Source organism: Morchella importuna (genome assembly GCF_003444635.1).
Source record: "Morchella importuna strain M04M26 chromosome Unknown Morimp01GS066, whole genome shotgun sequence".
In the NCBI taxonomy this organism is placed as follows: Eukaryota; Fungi; Ascomycota; class Pezizomycetes; order Pezizales; family Morchellaceae; genus Morchella; species Morchella importuna.
The window spans coordinates 99856-119138 of NW_025763462.1; the positions used below are offsets into that span (position 1 = coordinate 99856).

General features: G+C 54.7%; 4 protein-coding genes across 4 annotated transcripts; 2 read left to right on the top strand and 2 right to left on the bottom strand.

Moving 5' to 3' along the window:
* Positions 1-741: 741 nt before the first annotated feature.
* Positions 742-1801, bottom strand: LAJ45_11393 (uncharacterized protein; the record flags this gene model as incomplete). The annotated part of the gene is made up of 3 exons (XM_046120901.1): positions 742-903; positions 966-1028; positions 1196-1801. The coding sequence occupies 3 exons, from the start codon at positions 1799-1801 to the stop codon at positions 742-744; spliced, it is 831 nt and encodes a 276-aa protein (XP_045965929.1).
* Positions 1802-2484: 683 nt separating this feature from the next.
* LAJ45_11394 (uncharacterized protein) lies at positions 2485-8405 on the top strand (the record flags this gene model as incomplete). The annotated part of the gene is made up of 5 exons (XM_046120902.1): positions 2485-2878; positions 2955-6982; positions 7066-7639; positions 7721-8061; positions 8118-8405. 5 exons carry the CDS (start codon positions 2485-2487, stop codon positions 8403-8405), a joined length of 5625 nt encoding a protein of 1874 aa, XP_045965930.1.
* Positions 8406-12659: 4254 nt separating this feature from the next.
* Positions 12660-14141, top strand: LAJ45_11395 (uncharacterized protein; the record flags this gene model as incomplete). Its single annotated transcript, XM_046120903.1, has 3 exons — positions 12660-12723; positions 12803-13012; positions 13081-14141. The coding sequence occupies 3 exons, from the start codon at positions 12660-12662 to the stop codon at positions 14139-14141; spliced, it is 1335 nt and encodes a 444-aa protein (XP_045965931.1).
* Positions 14142-14887: 746 nt separating this feature from the next.
* On the bottom strand, positions 14888-17700 carry LAJ45_11396 (uncharacterized protein; the record flags this gene model as incomplete). The annotated part of the gene is made up of 2 exons (XM_046120904.1): positions 14888-17379; positions 17466-17700. 2 exons carry the CDS (start codon positions 17698-17700, stop codon positions 14888-14890), a joined length of 2727 nt encoding a protein of 908 aa, XP_045965932.1.
* Between the last annotated feature and the right edge of the window lie 1583 nt (positions 17701-19283).

Sequence of the window (19283 nt, forward strand, 5' to 3'; positions counted from 1 at the left end):
AAGACGGTTCGTCCCAGTATAAACCATCTATACGCGACAGTGTTACCACAGAGCAGTACCACAACCTCCATAAAATCTCATTTGTGCCACTAGGAGCCGCCCTCTGTGTAGGGGTGTAGGTATGTACCCACACCGGACCCCACAGTCTCCCTGTCTGCTTCTGGAGAGCAGCATTCAACGTATGGGAGCTCTACATACATCTAGTCACGGGATGGATTAGGTTGTGTCTTGGCGTTGGCTGGTTGGTTGGGTCATTCATTGTGTATCACTCGCCTGTATATGGCTACATTAGTACAGTCACTGTCGGCTGCGTCTATTCGTGCGTCTGGGGATTGCGAGCGCGAGGGGTGTGTGTGTACTGGGCGTATATAAATACCATTTGGCGTAGGTATCCCATTATAATAATAATGAGCTCACTACCCAGTGGGCTGTAAGTGGAGCCTGTGAATACTTGGGCCGGGGATGCGATTAAATTGTAGTCTCACAGAAACAGCGTTGGGGGCCTGCAGCCTAGCGCATTGGTTGGCTGGTTTCTGCATCCAAATGATGGCAAAGTTCATAACTAAGACCTCTCGCGGGTCTACATCCACCCACATGCTAGCTAAGGACTACCTACAGCTAACCACCGCCCAACAAAACAAAGCCAATTGATTGATTACACCACCCCATATCTAAAAAAAACAGTAACAACAAAAAGAAACACCCATAGCGCCAGCCAATACCCTTTCTCCTGCATGCAGACTACCCATCCTCCACGCTGCTCCCAAAGTCCACCAGCCGCAGCCTGCGGGCGTCCTTGGGATGGAACGCCGCAACCTTGGCCCTGACGAGGAAGCGCACGATTGCTGTGTCTTGCTTCATGGGGATGTAGGGGTCGTTCTCGAGGGAGGCGTTCATTAGTGACTGCCCACACGGCACACATTAGCACACTCACTCATGGTGGTAGGGGGAGAATAAAAGCTTACCTCAAGCACCTCCATAAAGTCCCTCGCCATCCTCTTCTCTGGCTCCTCCCCCGCCTCCCCCTCCTGCCCCCACATCTCGTCAATCCTCCTCTCCCCTTTCTCGTTCCCCTTGCCCTTCTCCCCCCCCCCTCCGCACCGCCCTCCTCCACAACTACATCCCCCACCACCCCTCCCCCCACCTCCTCAGCAAGCAACATCCCCGCCAGAACCCCGCCCACAAACCCCCTCACCTCCCTCAACACCCCCGCCGTCCTCCTCCCCACCTCCTTCCGCCGCTTCACCATCTCCGCCACCCCCCTCCCACCCCCCTCCCCCTCCCCCTCCCCCTCCTCACGCTCCAACCTCCGCACCAGCGCCTCGGTAATAGCCCGCTGCTGTCCCAGCTCGGCGGCTTCACGGTCCAGTGTTGCGGCGGCGGCGCTGATTGCGGCTTTTACGGTGACGAGCGACTCGGCGGTGCGCGAGGTGACGAGCAGCACGGACCGGTAGGCGAGGAGGAGGTTGAGTGGGGAGGCGGCGGGCGGGAGGTGGTCGATTGTGGCGAAGGTGGTGTCGTGGGCGGTTTTGCGCGCGCGGAGGGTGCGGAGGTGGGTTTTGGGGGATGGGGGGGTGTTGGGGGAGGGGGTGGTGGTGGGGGAGGGGAGCTGCTGGCGTAGGGTGGAGATGGAGAGTTCTTGGTCCATGATGAGGCGGCGGAGGGATTGGATCTCGGTGGTGAGGGCGGTGGAGGGGGTGGTGGTGGTGGTGGTGGTGGTGCTGGAGGGGAGCGGGGCGAGGGAGTAGTGGCGCAGGGCGGCGAAGTTGGCGGGGGCGGGGCGGGGGCGTTTTGGTGGCATTGCGGCGTGCGGTGTGCGGTGGTGGGGGACTCGGGGGAGGTGCGGCTCTGGGAGGGTGCGGGGGATTGGACGGTGGGAGGTGGGTGAGAGGACTTTTATGGGAGGGTTTGGAGGTTTGTTGTGTTGGTTGGTCAGACACACAGTGCTGGAATCCGAGACAGGGTATGTGTGTGTGTGTGTAAAGTCATTTCATTTCTGATTCTAGGTACATACATGTAGGGGCCTCCCCACCCTTCAATTCTTTATTCAAGACCACGAACATTTCAGGGAGGTACACTATGAATGAACATATACTTCAAGAGATAGGTCTGTTGACCAGATATGTGTATAAGTATTCAAGGTTGTGCTGTAGGTTTAGTTTGAAAAGGGCGGGGAGTTTACAGCTGATAACAGTGATTTCCTTCAGCAATAAACGCGTATATAATTCTGTGGAATGAAGATTCTTCCTTTCCTTCAATAAACGTGTATATAATTCTGTGGAATGAAGATCCTTCAATAAACGCGTATATAATTCTGTCATCCCAATTCCACTTTACACCACAACCGCCAAGCCTCAGATCACGTGCCCCCACCCAAACACGAAACTCTTCACCGCGTCTACATATCATATCGCCCCTCCTCCTCCTTCTTCCCACAAACAACAACCACCACCGCCTAATGCACCACCACCCTCCGCCGCCTCTATGAACACAAAACACAACCTCGGACCGCACCTAACCTGGCTCCGACGGGAACGTCCGCAGATTCCGCCGCCGCGCACCACCACCGCTGCCGCCGCACCCATAGCGCTACTGCCCCCGGTGCTGACCGCTGAGGAGAAGAAGGGCCTGCAGAGAAGGAAGAAGCAGCAGGAGGAGGAGCTGGACAGAGACGCACAGGAGCAACTGGAAGAGCAGGAGCAACTGGAAGAGCAGGAGCAACTGGAAGAGCAGGAGGAGATGGCGAGGCTGCAGATGGAGCAGGTGAGGAGGAAGAGGCTCACGGCGGGGAGGAAGGCTGGGACGTCGACGCCGACGGGGACGCAGGTGCCTAGGACGGCGGCAGCAACGGCGGCGAGAACTCCGGGGTTGAGTGCGAGTAATTACCCCCCACTAACTCTTCTCCTGTGATGGATATGGAGTGAACTGTTACTGAGAGGCTGTGTGTACTACAGATAACGCACCATCCTCCTCCTCCTCCTCCCGCCCACCGTCGACAGCACGCCCGCCGCCACAGCCAAAACACGTACTAATGGACATCGACACCATCGACCTCACACTCGACGACAACGAGCCCGTCTACATCGGCCGCACCCCCACCACCGTCAAGCCCACCACCACCGCCAGCGCCGCCGCACCACAGAAAATACCTGCCCCCACACCACTACCAGGCACGCAGCGGACAGTACCACCACTGACGTCGACATCGACGCCGCTGTTCAGATACGACGAAGCCATGGACGGCGGCAGCAGCTCCAGCAGACAGCCCTCCCCCGTCCGCCGCACAACGAATAAACGCAGCTCACTGGAGTTTGAGGACGGAAACCCCCAGCACGGGGTCCCGTCGAAATCGCCGCGCACGCAGAGGCGCTCGACGCCGGAGAGGAGGCAGGGTGCGGTGGAGGTGATGGAGGTGCCGTCGGACCCGCCGCCGCCGTATGAGAGGAGTGTGGAGATGGGTGGTGGCGAGCTGGACTATCCGGACTTGTCGCAGGTGATGCAGCCGGTGTTGAAGCCCGTGACTGCGTCTGTGCCCGCTGCTACCACCTCGAGTAGGAGGAGGGGGGCAGGCGTGGAGGAGCAGCAGGTAACGACGAGGGTGGGGAAGCTGCGGAAGTCAAAATCTTGTGGTGCGCGCAATGGGACTATCGAGATCACAGAGGAGCAGGAGGAGGAGGTGGTCCGTAAGAAGAGAAGAACCGTCAAGATCACAAGGGACCTGACACAGGGCGAGACATGGCCGCCAAAACCGACCATCTCCGAGAGCGAGCGGCTGAAAAAGACTCGCGCTGATAACACAAAGTCCCCGTCAAAGAGGAGAATGAGACGGGTGGTCCCCAGCTCGGATCAAGAGGACTCGGACGGAGCACTGTCGATCGAGGAGCCCGACGAGGATGATCATGGAATGGGACGGAATATGGATACTAGACTCGACGAGATTGCGCTTCTCGAGGTCGAGGGAGGCGGGGACGAACAGCCCTCGCCGCCGTTTGAGCCGGAAGCAGATGACGATGAAGACTATGGCGCCTCAGACCTGGACCTCACGGAAGCCATCGCACAAGCCGACTCATCCAGCCGCGGCCCCGCATCCTCAATCCCCCCCCCAATCCCCCCGCACACACAAGACCGCCGCCGGCCCCATCCTCCGCGCGACGAAGCATCACCGCTCCAGCGCGACAGCCCCACAAAGCTCTCCGGCGTCCCAAAACGCACAGCAATCCCGCCAACCCCGCGCTCAGACCGAACCAAGAAGAAGGCCCGCACGGGCACCGCAACCGGCACCGACAGTACCGACAACGACGACGGCCTCGCCGGCTACGACCTGGACAAGCTAAAGAAGATGCTCCCGGAGGCTACGCGGCTGAGTTATGCCAAGATGGAGGAGGTGTCGGACTATAACGCCGACGGCGCGATGCCGCCGATGGCGCTCGTGCAGGAGTCGGCGGCGCTCAGGAGGAGGGTGAAGGCGCTTGAGGCGCGCATTAAGGCGCTGGAGGCGGCAGGGGGAGAAAGGGGGACGAGTGTGTGTGTTGAGGCGACGCAGCCGGTGGTGCCAGAGACGCCGACGAGGAGGCGCGCGGCGTCGCAGGTTGTCAGGCAGACGCAGTATGTGCCCAGTAGCCCTACTATCAGACGGCAGGAGGAGGAAGAAGGGGTCGAGGACGACGACGACCGCGATATGTCGCTGATGGAGGCGTGGGCGTCGCCGAGGAGGCTGCAGAGGGCGGCGAAGAGGGATGCGTTTATTATTGGGATGGGGTCGCCGCCGCCGCCGCCGAGCCCGTCGGCGTGGGAGTCGCCGAAGAGGAGTAGGAGGTCGCCGGTGAAGAGGGGCGGGTATGAGGACTCTGATGTGCCGCCGGAGCCGGCGCTGCAGAGCGATGGGAGCGATTATGGCGAGGACTTTGATGTGGAGGAGATGGTGGAGGAGGAGCAGCAGCAGGTGTTGGCAACGTTTAGTCGCCAGGAAAGGACGGTGACGGGTTTTAAGGGGAAGATGGCGGCGGGATTCAGTACCTCGACGAGTAGCAGACAGGAACATCACCATCACCAGCAGCAGCAGAGTTTTGGGAACACGGTCAGTAGTTATATGAAGCCGGCCAAAAAGACGCCCTCACACAGGCTCAGCGAGATTGTCATCAGCGACGACGATGATGATGATGAAATCCAGCTCGTCCAGGCCCAGAAGAGCACATCATCAAAAACCGCCGCAAAGCCACGAGCACCGCTCACAAGAACATCCGGCAACTCCCCGCCCGAGCCCCGCACAATCAACAACGTCCTCGGCCGCTCCACCACCACCCAGCAGCAGCAGCAGCAGCAGCAGCCCTGCAGCAGCAACCAGACACCGCAAAAGTCCCAGATCGCCCCCGCAGGCCCCCACGCCCGCCTGCATGTCCAGCGCGCCGCCACAATCGACATGAGCAGCCCGGCCATGCGGCACCCGTGGTCGCGCGACGTCGCGGACCAGCTCCGCCGCAGATTCAACCTCAAGGGCTTCCGCAACAACCAGCTGGAGGCCATCAACGCCACGCTCTCGGGCAAGGACGTGTTCGTGCTCATGCCCACGGGCGGCGGAAAGTCGCTCATATACCAGCTGCCCGCCGTCATCAGCTCCGGCAAGACGCGCGGCGTCACGGTCGTGGTGTCGCCGCTGCTGTCGCTCATGCAGGACCAGGTCGACCATCTGCAGAGGCTCAATGTCATGGCGTTCTACATCAATGGCGAGATCAGTGAGATGCAGAGGGGCGTGCTGTATGATTCGCTCTACCACCAGGATGTGGAGGAGATGATACAGCTGCTCTATATCACCCCGGAGATGATCGCGAAGAGCGACAAGATGGTGAATACGCTGGTGCACCTGCACCGCCGCGGGAAGCTGGCGCGCGTGGTCATTGATGAGGCGCACTGTGTCTCGCAGTGGGGGCACGACTTTAGGCCCGACTACAAGTCGCTCGGACAGCTGAGGGACAAGTTTCCGGATGTGCCGTGGATCGCGCTGACGGCGACGGCGACGAAGAAGGTGCAGATGGACGTCACGGCGAACCTGCGCATGCCGCGCTGCGAGGCGTTTCAGCAGAGCTTCAACCGCCCCAACCTCCACTACCAGGTGCTGCAGAAGGGGAAGGACATACTGGACAGGATTGTCGACATCTGTAGGCAGCCCAAGTATGCGAATAAGACGGGAATCGTGTATTGCCTCTCGCGCGCCAACTGCGAGCAGACCGCGGAGAAGCTGCGCGCCCGTGGCATAAAGGCGCAGCATTTCCATGCGGGCCTGGCGGCGGAGGAGAAGGTGAGGCTGCAGAAGGGGTGGCAGGCAAGGCAGTTTAATGTCATTGTGGCGACTATCGCCTTTGGTATGGGTATTGATAAGCCCGACGTGCGCTTCGTGATCCACTACACTGTCCCCAAGAGCCTCGAGGGGTACTACCAGGAGACGGGCCGCGCAGGCAGAGACGGCCTCCCCAGCGGCTGCTTCCTCTTCTACAACTACGGCGACACGGGGACGCTGTACCGCATGATCAAGGACGGCGACGGCAATGCGGACCAGAAGCGGCGCCAGATTGAGATGCTGCAGATGGTGGTGCAGTACTGCGAGAATAAGGCCGAGTGCCGCCGCGTGCAGGTGCTGCGCTACTTTGGCGAGAACTTCCCGGAGGACCAGTGTGACCGCGGCTGCGACAATTGCTGCTCGGGCATCGAGTATGAGGATGTGGATGTCACGGACATGGCGGTCGCTGCGCTGAGTGTGGTGTCGCAGCTGAACGAGAAGACGCTGCTGTACTGTATTGATGTGTTCCGCGGCAGCGCGAGTAGGGCGCATAAGGATAGTGGGAGCCATGAGCTAGCGGGATATGGCGCGGGGAAGAAGTGGGATAGAAGTGATTGTGAGAGGCTGTTTCATTATCTGGTCCAGATTGGAGCCGTCACGGAGGAGCATGTGCAGAATAAGGCCGGGTTCTATGTCAGCCATGTCTACGTGAGTATCTATTTTTCGTCTCAACTTTTTTTCTGTGCTAAAGGGAGATCACCATACTGACGGGTCGCTCGCTCCCTCGATAGTTGAACAACGCAAAAGCAAACCCGATCCTCCAGGGCCGCCGTGCAATCTCGATGGCCTTCCCCAAGAAGGCCGCCGCCGCGGCAGCAAAGCGGACAGCATCAAGCCACACGACGGCCTCGGCGCTCGAGGTCCAGAGCATCCGCAGCCGCTACCAGTTCAAGGAGAACGTGACGAAAGTGCAGCGCACCCGCCACTACGAAGCCGAAGCCGAAGAGGAAGAGGAGGAATTTGGCGCCGGCGGTAGCGAATATGAGCTTGACGGGTTTGTGATCAATGACGACGACGAAGAAGAGGAGGACGATGAGCAGCCTGACAGCCTCGGATTCATGCCTGTGCGCCAGGGGGGGAGCAAGAAGCGCTTCTCGGGGCAGAAGAAGAAGAAGATGGGAAAGCCGATCACGGGGGATCCGGAGCTCGAGGGGTATGATTCGTATGCGCTGGACATCATGGAGCGCTTTGTGGCGGACGCAAAGAAGCTGCGGCAGAAGATCATGGAGCGGAAACAGCTCGAGAGGATTGAGAGCGTCTTTACGGACAAGGTCCTACGAACCATTGGCCTGCGCCTCCCACGAAGTAACTACCCCCCCCCCCCCCTTTTCCTGTGCATATCATGATCCCAAAAAATCGATAACTAACAAAGCCTTCCCCCCACAGCACTCGACGAGCTCCGCGCAATCCCAAACATCGCAACCGACAAAGCCGACCGCTTCGGCGCCTCCTTCCTCAAGATCACCGCGCCGCTGCGCGAGGAACGCGAAACAAATATGCAGGGCGCAGACCTATCGCAAGTGCCCGCGCCCGCGCATGTCACCACCGACGACGACAACGGCAGCGAGTACGACGAAGACGAAGACGACGGCGACGGCGATGGCGGCGGCGGCGGCGGAGATGAGATCGGCGCGGAGACGGGCGATAGGTCGGGATACTTTGCGGCGCAGAGCGAGTACTTTAATCCGCCGAAGATGTCGCAGGCGCAGCAGGCGATGATGGAGCAGGTTGCGAATGCGGCGCGTACTGGTGGTGGTGGGGGCGGGAGCGGGAGTGCGAGTAGTGCGGGGGCGGGGCGAGGCCGAGGAAGAAGGGGTTTGGGGGGAGGGGCGGGAGGAGGAGGAGTGGTGGCCCGCAGAGGAAGCAGGCGGGTGCGGCGAAGAAGAGCTCTGGTGGAGCGTCCCAGGCGGGTGGGAGTAGGGGTGCGAGTAGGGGTGGGAGTAGGGGTGGGAGGAGCGGGGGGAGTGGTGGGGGGAGTAGTAGGGGTGGAAGTGGGGGTTGGGGTGGAGGTGGAGGCGCCTTTGGTGGCGGCGGCGGCGACGGGGCTTCGAGGATTAGACAGATGTCGTAGGAGAGCTAGGGTGTACTTTTTTTAACCTTTTTTTTTCTTTACGCTTCTTCTCTATGCTGCCTTTTCTCTGTGTTGGTGTTTTATCGTGTCTTTTTTTTGTTATTATTATAGTATTACATGGCTCTGGGTTTTGTATGGGAAAGGACGGGTCTGTTTGTTGAGGTTGGCTGGCGTTTGTGAATACCTTTTTTTTATAATTGACTATGTATGTCCTAACTATTCCTCTTTCACTTCCTCTTTCTCTTCTCTCTGTCTTTCGCTCTTCTATTCTCTCCGGAAATGTAGGTTATGTCCTGGTGTAGTATGGTGTGGGGTTGTGTGATGCGGGGTGGGGTGGGGTGGGGTGGGGTGGGGTGGCCGTGGGTTTTTTCTTTAGACGTAAACGTGGATTCATCATGATTGTGTTATATGTATGCTTAACTTATATAGAGGCCGGCAGTGGCGGCAGCGGGGGTATTAGTATTAGTATTATATTAGTATTGCTGTTACCTATTGTTACTTGGTATACATGAGGGGTTGTGATTCGGTTTAGTTATATTCTGCTTTCTGAAGGGCTAAGTAGTTATCCTTTCCTGAAGATCTACATATTTGGGTAATCCAAAATTGATATATAAAACTGTAGCTGTATGTAGTTCTGGCAGTGTCTATTGTCAGAGCCATGTATGGCTATGGCGACACCTTTTTAACTCCAGTTGTGTTCCGGTCTCGGGGGCAGTTCTTTGTCTCAGCATGGCTAATGGAATATTCTCTGGTGGCAAGAGGACCGAGAGGCTTTGTCAATTATATCTATCCAAACACCTGCTCCCTGATCGAACCCGCATTCCTTATCGTGTGCATGAATCAATTTCGGTGCGGAGTCACTGGATATCACTCGGCACCATGGGCGCTCAAATCAGGCTGCCCAACCCAACCAGTGGACTTATGGGTAAATAGCAGAAAAACATGTTTCTCTTATCTATGAGAGCCTTGTGTTGGTAGGACATGCAGTTGTTAAGACCGCAGTTCTTCGGAACAAATATGCCGAGAATTTGTCTCGAAAAATAGGCCAAGACAAGCTAAGAAGCACCCCAAGGTAATGGTCTTAGTTTCATGTTGTAGAATGATCGCTGACTGCGAGAGATGCCGGCGTGACTGGTAGGAGGTGCAGTTTGTATTAAGAGTATCGTTTTATACTTCGAACTTAAAGACCCGAGACTTTATCGAGGCCTCGTATATTGACAAAGACAATATGTAGCTGGCAGATTTCCGAGACTAGATAAGGCTATGCTCAATCATTCGAGCCTAAGGAGCTGGAGCCATTATTAATGGCTTGATTTTGTTGACAATAAGCCATACAAAACCGTCGGCTTTGATGTTTTGCGATGTGTTTTACCGTCGAATGGTATCCGTAGTGCTGATTCGTGTGAATGAGTACTGGCTCGCTAAACCTTCTTGCGCATATCGAGCCACATGCAAGCGGAAACTGGTTCTGAACAGCATATAGTATTGTGTCGTAAATGAGTCCGAAAATACCTTCTGGGAACCTGGATCCGCCATACCGTGCGGCAAACAGAGACCCTAACTAGGACCTGGAATCGTAATGTAGCGAGAACCAATAATGGATAATTCAACACTGAGCCTTGCTACCCCGCCCCCCCCCCCCCCCCCACCCCGTACCCCAGGATCCCATAGCCAAAACTAAGCATAAGTCGAGGACAAGAAACAAGTATGATACCGATTCTATAAGTGCTAAATCTGATGGAGAAATGTTTGTTAATGCTGGTGAGATCGGATGGTTGATGGCCAATGGTGAAGCTGTTGATGATTGTTGGAAGGGGAAAGAAAGAAGAGGCAGCCTATTAAACGTGCTTCTTGGGTGTCTGTACGTAGGTTTGCGTGTGAGAGTCGTGGTCTGGTTACCCAGCCCTCAAACACCAGGCTTAGGCTGAATCATGTAGTATCACTCGTGCCAAGGATGGCCCCAAGGTGTAGGAATCGATACACACTCTCTACAAGATTTCGTTCACTCTCTCTTCATCTTACCCCCCTCCCTTCCCTCTATCCTGCTCGAGAATAGGCGCCAGTTCTGCGAACCCCCCACACGCACCAACCTATATCCTCATTCAAGACCTCCAGTTGGAGAGTAATGGCCACTGTGGAGAGATTTTCTAGCCCGTTCAATGGAGAGCGGAACAAAAGAGCCGGGCCTGAGCTAAATCCCCACCTTCACTCGAAGCCTCTCTTCACATAATCTAGACACAAATATACCCAGCGGTGAACTGTCCCGAGTTCTGAGCCCACTCATTCTTCTCCCCAGTTATCTCTCTTGTGCTCCCCTCTTCCATACTCACCTACCATTGAGCCTTGCCTGCTGTACAGGGCACTCAAACAGCATCATCTATCTGCTGTCTACTAATCGTTATAGGAGCTTGTGCCAGATTTGATATGTACCGATACATTAAGTCGCTCTTTGTACAAACGTACTTCATGGGGTGGGGGGTATTTGAAACATCGCCGTACATGTAGCCAGAAAGGTACATGGGGGGTGGAATCTTGTGTTTATTTTCAAGCCTTTTAGAGTGAGTTACTGGGATATATCTAGGGGCCGTGGGATTCAGATGTTTGCTATGTTTTGACGGGGGCGTTGGGCACATGACAGAGTGGTGGCCGGTGACTTGCAGCCAGTGGGTGGTGGGGTGTAAAACGAGCGAGGTCATTGGGGAATGATCAGTACCTGCTGACAGACCAGGTTAGCGGCGACAGCCAATCAATGGAGATGTAATCCTGGAGATGTAATCCAGGAGATGTCCATCCTATCTAGAAGCGCAGGATACTTCTCATTATATTGGTACGGGCAGGTGGACACTCATCGAAGGGTCTACTCACCCTGTCGAAGCATCTGACCCCAGAATTGAAGACCAGGAGACTAAATGCAAATCCCCCTATGAGAAAATGTCAAAACCCCACACCCCATACACAGCAGCACGCAATTCTATGCCGAGTGATACACCATGATGCATTATCCTATTCAATACTTCGATACCCAATCAGCACATCGTAGAAAGCAGCCATATATATGCCAACTTACAATTCATAACTCACCTACCTTCCCTGGCATCCCCACCGCCCACCAACCCCCTCCCGTTAGACCAAAAAATGGAGACGCACCGCCTGTACATCTCCCTACCACCGGCAACCCTCACACCGGCGCAGGTATGTGCATACCCAGCGCCAATAATGTATACAGAAGCGCGGACGTCAAATGTACGTGACGAGAGCGGGGCACAGACGCCGGAGAGGCAGGTGTGGTGGGTTATAGGTGATGATGCGGCAGCGGGGCCCGTTAAGGGGAGGAGGAGGAGGAGGGCGAGGAGGTGGGTTAGGGATGTGTTTTGTTTGTAGGTAGTAGAATTGTTGGTTATGTATTTTTTAAGAGAGAGAGTTATGACGACGAAGAGGAGGGTGGTAGGGTGGTGGTGAACTGCTAAAGGGATTTCTTTATGAATTAGTAACTATATATTTAGAGCCATAAGGGTTCCCGCCAATTCGATTATTTATACCTTTGAAAGGTCAAGCATCCATGATTCGGTTGATGTTTCGTCTCCGGCGTGCATGGCCAGCTCCCCGAGAAAAGATGTTGCGTGTTGGCGGTAGTGCATTCAGGAAAGCTGCTCGGTGTGGGTCAGATAGGGCAAGGGTTTAATTATTGCCCGGTTCTGCGTCTGTGACCCGCTGGGAAGTGTTGACAAATTGCTTGATTTTACAGATCAATTATCTGATCTGGGCTAAGATCCGCTGTGAATTTGCGTCTTTAATATTAATGTCCTCTAGGCTACGAAATTTAAACTGGCCAGTGTGTAATTAGCTTCGATCCATAGATCTTTCAGTATTACCAAAATTTGCCATGACTGTCAGCGGCGTCTACTCAGCTGTGAAAACTGACCTCGATTGCGTCGTATAAAGATGGAACTTCTAGTGATCCTATTAATTTCATTACCGTCTCTCCTGTCATTCGATAGACTCTATATATGTCGTTTGGTATCCCACTGCTTATCGGCGTTATCTTATCTAATCAGATGCCGTGTTACCCTCCTCCGCCCTCCGCGCGTGTGAGCTCCACAATCTGGTGCCACAGCCACTGACTGCCACAGCAGCCAGGCCCCACAACACAACGCGTTCCCTCAAGAGCTTGAAGAAACGATCCACAGCGCCGAACCCCCCCAATCTCTCCACAACGCTGAACCCCCCCAATCTCTCCACAACATTCACGAAATCATGTCCCATCTTCACCAGACACTCTCCTCGAACCAGGCGCCCTCAACGGTCGAGTATGGAGGAGGTACATTGCATTACATTCCCGCAAAACTCACAGCTACTACTAGAGATTCATCTCAGAAACTAACAAACGCACTCCACAGATGAGATCTCTGCCATTGTGCTAGACCCAGGCACAGCGTGGACCCGCGCTGGCTTTGCCGGTGAAGACACACCCAAGAGCGTCATTCCCAGCGACTACGGAGTCATCGATGCCGTCGGCGACGAGCCCCGCAAGCTGTTCATCGGCGACAACGACGTCCACGCGATACGGCCTGGCATGGAGATCCGGAATCCCATGAGCGACGGCATAGGTGCGGCCCCTACCCGTGACATTGAGTACGTACCCACTGACAATTCCCCCCCCCCCCCCCGCGCGCAGTTTCGGACTGGGACACAGCGCCGCTTCTCTGGCGCGCAGCCATCACCTCCCGCCTGACCACAACCCTCGCCGAGCACCCCCTCCTCATGACCGAGCCCTCCTGGAACCCGCCCAAGAACCGCGAAAAGACCATCGAGATCGCCTTCGAGGACTTCGACGTTCCCGCCTTCTACCTCGCCAAATCCGGCGTCTGCGCCGGCTTCGCCTCCGGAAAAGCCACGGGCCTCGTCATCGACGTCGGCGCATCCAACATCTCCATCACGCCCATCCACGACGGCCTCGTCCTGCGCAAGGGCTGCACTCGCTCCCCGCTCGGCGGTTCCTTCCTCTCTGACCAGATCCGCGCCTACTTTGCCTCCGCCGCCATCCCGCTCACCGCGCACTACCAGGTGCTGTCGAAGAATGCAGTCGAGGCGTGGAAGCCCGCCGACGCAGTCTACAAGACCTTTGCACCTGGCCAGGAGCCAACGGACTCCTACAAGCGCTTCCAGGAGGAGCGCGTCCTCACCGAGTTCAAGGAGTACACCGCGCAAGTGTGGACCGGCCCGGGGCCCCTCCCGCCCTCTACGGGCGCACACGACGCTGCGACGTCCCTCCTCTCGACGACAGGCCGCCCGTTTGAGTTCCCAGACGGCTACAACCTCGTCTTCAACTCGGAGCGCCACCGCGTCGCGGAGGGGATCTTTCATCCGCCGTCGATGCTGACGAACTACGCTGGCCACCCGGACCCAAGCAGCACCCTGGGCCTCAACGCGCTCATCCACGCGTCGATGAAGGACGTGGATATCGAGCTGAAGCAGCTCATCCTTAACAATGTGGTCATCACGGGCGCGGGCTCCCTCGTATATGGATTCACGGACCGCGTTAATGCGGAGATTGCGGCTGCGTTTCCGGGCCCGAGGGTCAGGGTTATGGCGGCGGGGAATAGCGTGGAGAGGCGCTATGCGGGCTGGTTGGGGGGCAGTATTTTGGCCAGCTTGGGCGCGTTTCATCAGTTGTGGATTAGTAGGAAGGAGTATGATGAGCATGGCGCGGGGATTGTGGAGAAGAGGTGTAAGTGAGGGGTGTATGGTGTGGTGCGGTGTGGTGTGGTGGGTGTAGTTTTTTAGTATGTAGGTAATTTTATTGTTTGGTGTTTTTTCTGTTTTTTTTTTTTTTTTTCGTCTTTGGCTTTGGCTTTGGATTTTGGTTTTGGCGGTTGTGCTGCTGGATCGAGCTTGCTTTGTGTGTGCTTTGTTTGATCATTGCTTAGAAGCATGGTTTTCGGTGGGCCGGGGGGGTGAAAAGTAATAGGAGCAGTGCCTGATTCGAATTCTGATTCCATTCACAATAGTACTGCTACTGTCTACTACCCTTTTTCCTACGTATAAAGCCCCAAACCCCAACATTCCTTAGGAGTAGCATACAAGAGGAGAGAGAGAAAATAATACCCACCGAGTGATTTTATATGATGAACCGCCACCAACACCCCATTTTTTTTTTTGGCTCTATATACAAGTTTACAACAACCACGCCCACCGTACCACACCTAAATAATGAAATGATATCCCGTACGCTCAAAATGCAACAAAAGTCCCGTCTACATCGTCAGACCTATAGGCAAGCAACAACCCAAGAAGTTTTATACAAAAAAGCCAACCAGCCAAAAAAGAAACAGCAACAACTAGACCCCCCCCCCCCCGACCTTTCCCCGCTCATGATCAATCAGGAATAAAAAAATTACAAGGGGAGAAAAAGAGAGGGAGAAAAACAATATACATACACACGGGGTCCATTATACACAAGAAGCCACAAAAAAGAAAACAGATTACCACTGCGCATCCGGCCCCCTAATCTTCTCCAACCACAGCTCCACATCCCGATACCCCACCGACCTGTCCCGATCCCTATGCCGCCTCCGCTCCTTGCGCAGATCCTCACACCTCTTCAAGATCATCGCCACCTCCTCCGCCTTCTTCGTCCCCGCCTGTCTCTTGACAGCCTGGATCACCCATCGCTGCCGCGCGCTGTTGATGCTGACAGGAATACCCTCCCTAATCGTTCTCTGGACTGCTGCAACAGCAATTGCCAGCCCCATCGTTGGTCCGGGGGCGTAGCCAAGCTTCAGCATTGTCCCGTAGCAGATGTGCACCCAGCGCTGACACTGCCTTGCCGTCAATGCGGGGGAATTTGCGAATTTCCAGGCCATCGCGAGGAGGAGGCGGCGTTTTGGGAGGCGGCGGGGCGCGAGGCACGGCTGGTCGGGCGTGAAGGGGAAGACGTTGGGGCGGGTGAGGAAGCGGTATGCGGCGAGTGCGAGGTGGGGGTGTTTTGACGCTGTGGAGGCGATGAAGGCGGCGAAGACGCTGTATTGGGATTTTGCGTAGATTTTGAGGAGCGAGAGGGCGCTGGAGGGGTGCGTGGGGGTCAGGGTGCGTATCAGGAGGGAGTATTGGGAGGAGCTGGGGCGGATGCCGTGGGCGTTGAGGTCGCGGAGGAGCTCGACGATTTCTTGGGGCCGCATGAGGCGGTAGAGGGTGTACACCATGTCAAGGAGAAGGGTGCGACATGGGATGCCGGTGTCTTTGAAGGCGAGGATGGCATGTGCGAAGGGGCCAATGGCCTGTGAGTTGCCTTCGGGGTTGGTAATTATGGTGCCGCCGGGGTTGTCCATCCCCCGCAGCTGCATGAAGACGGCTTTGGCGTTCTCTTTCTCGGTGCCGTCTGCACCCTCAACGGCCATGCGGAAGGGGAGGTACTGGCGCACGACAAAGCGAGCGATTTCAGGGTCGCTGCGGAAGGCGAGGTATTTGGATGCTAGGCCTTTCCTTAATACAGCACCCTCAATAGCCCAGAGTGCCACGCTCTCCTCGTTCCTCCAAAGTTGACTTTTGGCCACGGAGGAAACAAACGGCCACAATACTCGCACTGGGAATATCTCGTTACCTCTTCGTTGGCAGTTTATAGTTATCCTGTTTATTACCATGATGAGGACCTGGTCAAGCTGCTCATGCGAAAGAATATCCAAGAAGTTTGGCAGAAATGGGATGCTTTCGTCTAGTGACGTAGTATCAACCCTCTTGTCCTCGTCCCCTTGCCAGTTCCATATCCAGGCCTCCATGAGGGTTGCAAGATGCATGGTGTTCACCTCTCCGCGCAGACGCAGAATGATAATCTCCATACACATTTTGAGCAGCGGAGTAGCTCCGTTTCCCTCCCACCATTGTGACCGTCGCCCAAATTTGAGCCGGCAGGCTCGTCCAATAAACGCGCCAAAAGTGTCCTTGGTAATATCTCTTATTGATATTGCGTACGATGTGTTGAGGGCCTCCCATAAGTCTACAAGCTCATCCTCAGTTCTCCCACTCAGTCTATCAACAGTGCGTACACCAGCCAGCACATCTAAATCTGAGATGAATCCGAATGACTGGACCTTCAAAGCGTCAATGATCAGCCTGTACGCATCCTGATACCTGAACTTATCACAGAGTGCATCGCACAACCTTGCGATATTATGTGTTCCGGGGACATTGACCGCCGGCTTCAGCGCATACCTGACCGCGTCATTGATCCCGCCCAATTCCAAGAACCGACGGAACACCGCTTGACTCGTCTCAACACCTATCTTGACAGTCCCAGCAGCGATCCTATCACACACCCCAGACAGCTCTTCTACATCTGTTGCCTTGGCCACTTCAGCTGCATACCCCTCCTCCGTCGGCGCCTTCACAACAAGGATTTGCGACAACATCTGCGCCGTCTCGTTTAGGACATCCATGTGCAAATCCTTCTCCACCTTATAATCCAGCCCCATTAACATCCCTCTAAACCGCCGCCGATGCTGGGTTTTGCATGTCTCGCACAACCCCTCGAGTATCCTCCGCCTCGTCACCGCATCGTACTTCTCCAGGCTCATCCATACCAGATCCACACCTTCCTCAGCTAGCACATCCTCGCTCTCCAGAACCTCCAGAAAACGTTTGTACATCCCTGCCTCCAAGAGTCTCTGGAATAGCGATACCACGGCCCGGCTGCTAAGCTGTAGATATGGCGAGTGCGACTTTAGAGCCCTGTGCTTATTACTGATCCATTTCAGTGACTTCTCAGTAGATAGAATTCCCTCCTCGAGGTCACGCAGGGCGCGTGTTGATGTTGGTGTAGCAATGGAGAGCGGTTTCGGGGGGGGTGGCGAGTACTCGTTGGTGCGCGTTGGGAAGAAAGCCTGAATTGGCTTGAAGATTGCGGAAAGAAATGCGGAGGTAGTGGTTCCAACGTCGGTGAGCTGGTAATGTACGCCCTTCGGCCGTGTCGAGGGTAACACTGCAATGCATATATGGTCAACCAAACGCCTCCCCCACGAGAAAAGGAAAGTGAAAAAAAAGAAGCAAAGATGAGGCCAAACCCACCATCTTGAATCCGACTCCACGAGAATGTCGGCGGCGCATCATCCCACCTCCCCAGACCCCCATTACCGCTACTACCACCAATACCTGTTGTGTCGGCAGGGAGCCCAATGCTCATGCGTCGTCTGAGCAGCCTCCTCGTGTGGTCCTCATCGTTACCGGTGGAAAAGCTGCGAAGGAGTAGGCGCTGCTGCGGGTGAACGATGAGGAGTTGGCTTCGGCATTGGCGGGTGAGCATGAAGCGGGAATTGAAGTCGGGGGGGTGGTAGATAAGTGTTCATGTCACACCTTGGTGGGGTGAATTAGAGTGACGCGGGGGCGGGTGTGGGTAGGGTTGGAACATGCCAAGTCTTCAATCACGTGAGCGATAACTTGGCAGATTTTTTTTTTTGTTTAATTCCGAGTCATTAATTGCATAACTTGGCAGATAAAAGTATGGAGGGGATTGGCCTCACGAGAAGTTTTTACCATTTATATCATTGGAGAGTATGTCTGTAGTGGACTCTCTCAATTAGCCGTGTGAAACGGGATCAGCAAGCCTTTCACCCGACCGATGAGATAGATGGATGGAGAGAAAAGGCCAAGCTATCATTGACCCTAACTTGGCATTATGGATTGAAAGGTTACTGGTGCGTAAATTATCCGCTTTCCTAAGATGCCAAAGACCATTCTCAATAAATCTCTTCGTGATACTTTACTCCATGTCCGATATTATGGACTATAGGCTCGTTCTAGTTAATCAACATGTCAAAGGATGGTCCCAAGTGGATTGATGGCCACAAATGCTTCAACTATGCTATCAGTAGAATTCAATCTACGTACATACCACCATAATCATTTCACCAAGCTCCGGGCATCTACTATCTCTGCCAGCGCCCGGATATCTAAGTCACCCATTCGCATCAGCTCTATCCTTTCCTTTTTTTTCCGTTAACATGCATCATTGGCAGGGTATATGACTCGGTATTTGTAAACGTACTATCCTGATTCATTCAATATTCCAGGACTAAAGTGTAGAAATGTTCTCGGGAGAGATGGGATTATTGGCCGGTTCGGATTCGTGTGGTTTCAGTTCCAATCTAGAGAAGAGTGGGGGTGAAATGCGGAGTGGCCAGTGTACTACAAGGCAGTGCGTGTTCTAATGGATGTACCGAGACCGAAATAGTGGATGAGGAGGAAGACGACAATGATATCAATAGGACTTCCGGAGTTTCTAGCTTATACAACATAATTGGGGACAAGTTACCACGCCACCTATCCCTTGTCATAAGTCTATAGTTATAGGATACATAAGTAATAGTCATGTATCCTTCACGACAACACCGGCCGGACGTACATGTAGCTTTCGAAGGGATACATGCACGGGAAGTATGTGTGAAGTTTAGATACATGTATACTATATGTAGTACATACATGTAAATTGTTATGGAGACAGAGTAGCATTCTTTTGTAAATTTCGTGGGTTGACCCATTGACGACAAATCTGGTGGTATCTACGAATGCGCCAGAACACGCACATAACCAATAAACAATTATATCTATTCAATTCAATTTTGCTCCATGGATATTTCCCAATTATAACATACCTTGGCGCCAAGGATGACTTCAATTCGGATGGTTGCAATTTTCAAGCTAGAGCAAAGCTTCTGAAAAGTTCAGTAAATACATGTACCTGTGTTTGGTCTTGAAACCATGTACATGTATGCACCCCTACGCGAAAGTACCTGATGGTGTAGAAAAATTCAGATAGAGCCCTAGGGTTAGGTGTACCTGCATACGCACAGATACAACTCCAAACTATCCCTCGTCGCTAGAAAAGCT